We start from the raw sequence: 6,000 nt of genomic DNA, 5'->3' as shown, positions 1-6,000 counted from the left end.
TGAGGGTTCTAGAGGGGAGGGGGGTGGGGGGATAGGTTAGCCTGGTGATGGGTATTAAAGAGGGCACGTACTGCATGGAGTATTGGGTGTTATACGCAAACAATGAATCATGGAACACTACATCAGAAACTAATGATGTAATGTATGGTGATTAACATAACATAAAAAAATAGTCAACAAGCTTTACCTATTGTTAAGTTTATGGAATATATTAGACCTTAAATTTGTATACAAACTGTTTTCAATTTCTTTCATAATAATTGAGCCCTTCATACAGAGTGTTATTTATCTAACTATAATTTAAGTCTCTGTCATCGACTGGGTAAATAAAGTGGAACATTCCTTTAAAACTGAAACACAGTCTAAATAGATCGTTTTCACTTGTAGGCCAAAGTATGTCCATTCTGGCTTCGTTTATGCATTCATTCAAATATGATATTGTTACTATGGAAGCACTAGCATAGTTAGCAGCAAAGTTTTATCAACATGTGCAGATAAACACATTGTGGCATTTCCATAGGATGGAATACTATTCCACAATAAGAAGGAATGGGTTACCGACATATGTAATTAATATAAATGAATGCTGAAAACATAATGCTGAGAGAAAGAAGCCAGACCCCCCCCAAAAAAGTATGTACTATATGTACTACTGACTGTAGAAGGCTCTAGAAAATACAAATCTAACCTACAGTGACCCAAATCAGTGTTTTCCTTCAGGCTGACGGTATGGGACTACCTAAGAAAGGACAGAGACAACATTACAAGCAGATGAAAATGTCCTTTTATGCTAACTGTGATAGTGATTAAGTCGATGCATGCATGCCATTTGTCTAAGCTCATCAAGCTGTACATTTAAAACATATGCAAATTACATCTCAATAAAAATGATTAAAGTGTTTTATTTATACCAACCTGACATGAACACACAGAGCACCGGTCATTTTCCAACACCCAAATCTGACCATTGTGCTTAATTTTTCCGTCATGGATGCAGTCCCCTGTGCAGTTTTTTCCATGAGGACATCGGCAATCATATCCACCATCCAAGTTAAAGCAAATGGTATCATTGGCACAGCTATGCCTCCCGGTCCCACACTCATCGATATCTATAGCCAAGAAAAGGCAGCCGGCAATGTGCTTAGGATATGCTTGGTTTCAAACAACTGCAATCAGGCAAGTTGTCTCCTAACACAAAGCATTCAACTGTAAATTAATTTTCATCTTACTGGTGTGCATTTCCTATTAAATGCTGACTAAAGCAATGTTAATGATCTAGGGATTTCACAGGAAAACATTATCATGCTTGACCTCAAACACCAGATAACCTTGGTTAGATTCTCAACTTTTATATCTCTGTAAATACCATTAGGCTTTATGGAACACTTATATTTTTTGAAAGTAAGAAGAGAACTCAATCTATGAAACAAAAAGCAGTGGCAGTTGAAATCCTAAAAGTGCCTACGAGTTTTTATTGGGAAAATCATCCTCAAATGTTAAAATGGTGCTTACCCCAAATCCTTTCTTAGTGGGAGATGAAATGGCATGGGGCCTCCGAGGCATTTTATTCAGCTTCAAGCATCCACCTGTAACCCCTATGTAAGCTCCTCCCAGGGTTTCGCCCAGGTGAGGGCATTCTTCCCATAGTCAGGCATTTTCGTACTGTCCTCACACACTGCCCCCCACCACCACAGAGGGCGACTGACCACCAGCAATTACCATCTCGCTCACAAATCATCTCCCACTTCTTAACTTTTCCATTTCAGACGATCGTTTTGGCTCCTGCCTGACTCAACTGTCAAGGACCCATTCCTCACCTGACCTCACCTAGTTCATGGCAATCAGAACCTACAGCATTTTCATACAGATGAAAAGCAAACATATCTTGACCCACAGATCAGGTCCATAAGAAGAGATGTGATTCATTTTGTTTAGCCCCATAATTTAAAGGTCACAAGCCCAAATACATTTCAGGGATATTGTATGAGTGGCAGTAAGCAGTTATCTCCTACTTCATCTGTTTCCTCCGAGTAAAGGTCAAGAAAGAAAGAATTAAATCACAGCAGAAGAAGTGGGTTAGAGAGAAGATGGAATGGATAGCTTTTCACCAGGGGAACTGTATGCTGATTTTCTTAGAAAATTTTATTTTATTTTATTTTTTTAAGAGTTTATTTATTTATTTGACAGAGTGAGGGCGAGAGCAGGAACACAAGCGGGGGTGGGGGGAGAGGGAGAAGCAGGCTTCTGGCGGAGCAGGGAGCCCGACGTGGGGCTCGATCCCAGGACCCTGGGACCATGACCTGAGCTGAAGGCAGACGCTTAACGACTGAGCTACCCAGGTGCCCCATGATTTTCTTAGAAAATTTTAAAATAGACTTTAGTAGATATGTATCTTACATGGTTTGGTTTCAACATTATAGAAGACGTGGCCTAATCAAGGTTATATTTTAGCCATATTTAAATTCTTAAATATTAAGTTCTGTCATATATGCATTCATCAAAATAAGCTATATGATATATTTCTCTCTATTTGCCTTGATTTTGATCAATTACACCTCAACAAAACCAATGAATTGACACGATGGCTGAAAAGATTTTTGTTATAACTATAGTGAACACATTATTATAGCCTGATTTGTCAAGGATAATACAGTTTATAATTATAGAGTATGATCAAAAGCAGAACTGTTAGCGAGCATGAGGATATATTTCACATTTTTAAACATTGATATATATATAAATTATATATAAATAACAATTATATATAAATAGATATATATATTTTTTTCAGATCAGAGAAATTTGGCTGATGCTATTTAGAGAAAGAGGAGCAAGAAATGAAATTTTATAAAATTTTATAAAATAGCTCTATATGTAATCTATTCAGAATAATAAGGTATATTGATGACTTGATCTTCATTTCCTATTAAATATTATTATAATTAGGAACTATACTAAACAGGAAAAACATTAACCATAGTTATTTGGTCTCTTTGACCACAAACTGTACAAGTATTTCTTACTACATAACCCTTTAAATATCCACTATACAAATATTATTCCATTAATGGCAATGACTGGATTTTTATAATCATTTCATTTTGCTTGACATTTAAAATAAAAGCTCTGCTGTCAGGTAATGCATTTTTTTTCTTAAAGGCAGAGACAATCCTTGGATTTGCTGTAGAAGACAAAGAAGAGGTGTCCAGCCACAAAAGGAACATGTGCTCTGAAATGAAGTACGTTTACAATAAAGAATTAGAGTAATAAGTTACTTACAACAATGGTTGATATGTACTTGTCATACCTGGAGAAATGTGTAGGCAGAAAATCATTATGAACCAATGATTACCTTCTGCTATATGATGGGATTTGAATTAATTTGAATTCATCCCCCTCCCCCCGCCTGCTGCTTGTTATCTACACTGGTTTCCCAATGCAGAGACTATTCTCAATTGAATGGTAGTACAGAGTTTTGGAATTCATTGTTACATATAGTTTCATTATAATGTAAAATTCCTAAATTAAATATACACAAGGAGTGTATATTCTGCTTTGAAAAACCTACTATGATATATAAAAATTCCAACTTTAAAAATACTGACAACTCCTTTAGTGAGTTATTGAAGAAATAATGTTGCTAAATCCAATGGCCAAGTCTCATTTCAGATCTAACTTATCTAGCTGTAGCATTTATGCAGTTCATTCTCCCTCCCTAATAAATTTTCTTTACTTGCTTCCTATCACATTGGTAGCTCTTTCTGGATTTTTCTCCTGCCCACATACACATCTAGTGGCAATTAAACTATGAATAAGATTTGGCCAAGCTAGAGGAGGTAAAGAGTGGTCTAGGCAGAGATATGGGTATACTTGAAAGGCCAAAGTTTAGAGTCAGCAAGATGTGTTAGAAGGAATGAGTTGAATGTCCAAGAGGAACAGAGTAGTTAGACAGTGAGCTGAAGAGGTACTCAGGGCCCAAGTAAAGGTCATGTTAAGAAATCTGAACTTCACCTAGGGGCGCCTGGGTGGCATAGTCAGTTAAACATTTGACTCTTCGTTTCGGCTCAGGTCACAATCTCATGGGTCATGATCTCATGGGTCATGAGATTGAGCCTAGCATTGGGCTCCACACTCAGTGTGGAGTCTGCTTGAGTTTCTCTCTCCCTCTCCCTCTCCCTCTGCTCCTCCCCTGCATATTCTCTCTCTCTCTCAAATAAATAAATCATAAAAAAAAAAGAAATTTGTACTTGATGATAAAGACAATAAAATGTCATTTTAGGGAATTGCAAAAAAAATCATAATCAGATTTTTTTTTTTTTAGAAAGATTCCTTTTGCTTCATTTTGGAAAAGGGATTTGAGTGGATTAGAATTCATAGCCAGGAGATCAGTTAATAGGCTATTTCCGTAGTCCAGGCAAGCAATGGTCATATAATAAAAGCAAAAACTTACATAGTGGTTGGTATGTGCCCAATTCTAAGTGCTTTCATATGATTCATTTAATCCTCACAACTGGAGGGTACAGTTATTCTCCCCATTTTATAGATCAGGAAGTTGCAGCATAGAAACGTTGCATAACTTTCCCAAGGTCTAGCAAGGTACAAAGCGTCCAGGCGAGAATCCAAGCAGTCAGACTTAAAGTCTGTGCTCTTAAGCACAGGGCTGTACTGACCGTTAGCAGTGGAGAGACGCACAGAAAGAAATGACGGGGAGAGAATCTTCCCAAATAGAAAAAACAAAGGTAAAGCAGCTTAGTGATTTGTTAGCTTCAAAGATTAGGGAGAGGAAGTGGTCCTGAATGATGTTTAGATTTCTGGCTTGGAAAATTTGGCTGATGCTATTTAGAGAAAGAAGAGCATGATTTTGCTGTGGAGTGAAAGTGGGTGGCAGGATGAGGAAAGGCATGAGTTAGTTTAGGACATGTTGAATTACACTTTCCTCTGGGCTTCCAAGTAGAGCTGTCCAGTAAATAGTTGGATATATGGGTCTGGAGTTGAGAATATAGAACTGGACCCAAATATGGATTTGGTGAAGCTATATTTTCATCATTTCCTTTCTCAAAAATAGTCCTTTAGAGTCAAGTTCAAACTTCTTAGAAAGGCATTTAAAGCTACCTCTTTTGTTTATCTCTCTTTCCCTTTCTTAACTTGCCAATAATCACATTATACTCAAAGTCCTAATACAAATGCTTGACACAAGCCTTTCTTGTTCCCAAACAGGAAATCATTTCTTCTTTTTTTCCCTAACAGCTCTAAATTTATATTTTTCTCAAGTATTTGTTATTTTCAGCCTTGTAGCTTTCTCCTCTATTAAGAAAGTCACTACACTCTCTCTTGTGTGACAGTTGTGGTACATCTCTCTTCCACCCACTGAGAGCAGTGGCCCCACCTCCTTCATGTTTCTATGCAGCAGATGCCTGGCAAATCCCGTAAGGTACTTGGAACTACTTGTTGAGGTGAATTGGATTCACTTCATTTTGGTCCTTTTTCTTGATTTAGGTTAAGAATTTACAATATTTGGCTTGTAAAGATGCTATCCTATAAACATTATTTTTTTGGTCTTACAAGTCCAAAAACCTCACCAAGCTTAAAAATAATCCAGAAATTAAAGCAATGGCACAGGGAGGGGGAAGTGGGCATGTAAATAAAATATCCTTGTGTGAAAAAAATACTAGGCTTTATTCTCAGAGAGAGACATATTTTCAGGCATAGTAGAAATGATGACATGGAAAAGGAAAATGGTACTCAGGTACATTATCTGGGAATTAAATATCTATACCTCTGAGATAAATGAATGAGCAAAACAGCATATAATTTGTATGAATGCAGCTTATAAACACTCATGTTGTAGATTATTCAACTGCAGCCTGAAAAGTAGTGAAACAGTGCACAGTTATTTATTCATGTCTCCAAATATATTTATACATGTCTTCAGAGTAATTGTGAACCTACTGCTGTGACCTTGTCCACTTTGAAATGCCTTTTTTTTAGCAACAGAAAAAT

General features: G+C 36.9%; 1 protein-coding gene across 6 annotated transcripts in view; it reads right to left on the bottom strand.

The window, feature by feature from the left end:
• Positions 1 to 6,000, bottom strand: part of NELL2 (neural EGFL like 2) — a 400,969-nt gene that overhangs the window by 12,743 nt on the left and 382,226 nt on the right. For all 6 annotated transcript variants that reach the window (XM_073882092.1, XM_073882091.1, XM_073882095.1 and 3 more), the window contains one exon: positions 916 to 1,109. In XM_073882092.1, the coding sequence (XP_073738193.1) occupies positions 916 to 1,109 (194 nt within the window). The remainder of the gene's footprint in view (positions 1 to 915; positions 1,110 to 6,000) is intronic.

Source organism: Callorhinus ursinus, unplaced genomic scaffold (genome assembly GCF_003265705.2).
Source record: "Callorhinus ursinus isolate GAN/ISIS: 27379988/994484 unplaced genomic scaffold, GSC_fseal_2.0 scaffold44, whole genome shotgun sequence".
Classification (NCBI taxonomy): domain Eukaryota; kingdom Metazoa; phylum Chordata; class Mammalia; order Carnivora; family Otariidae; genus Callorhinus; species Callorhinus ursinus.
This window is presented reverse-complemented; position numbering and strand designations above follow the sequence as displayed.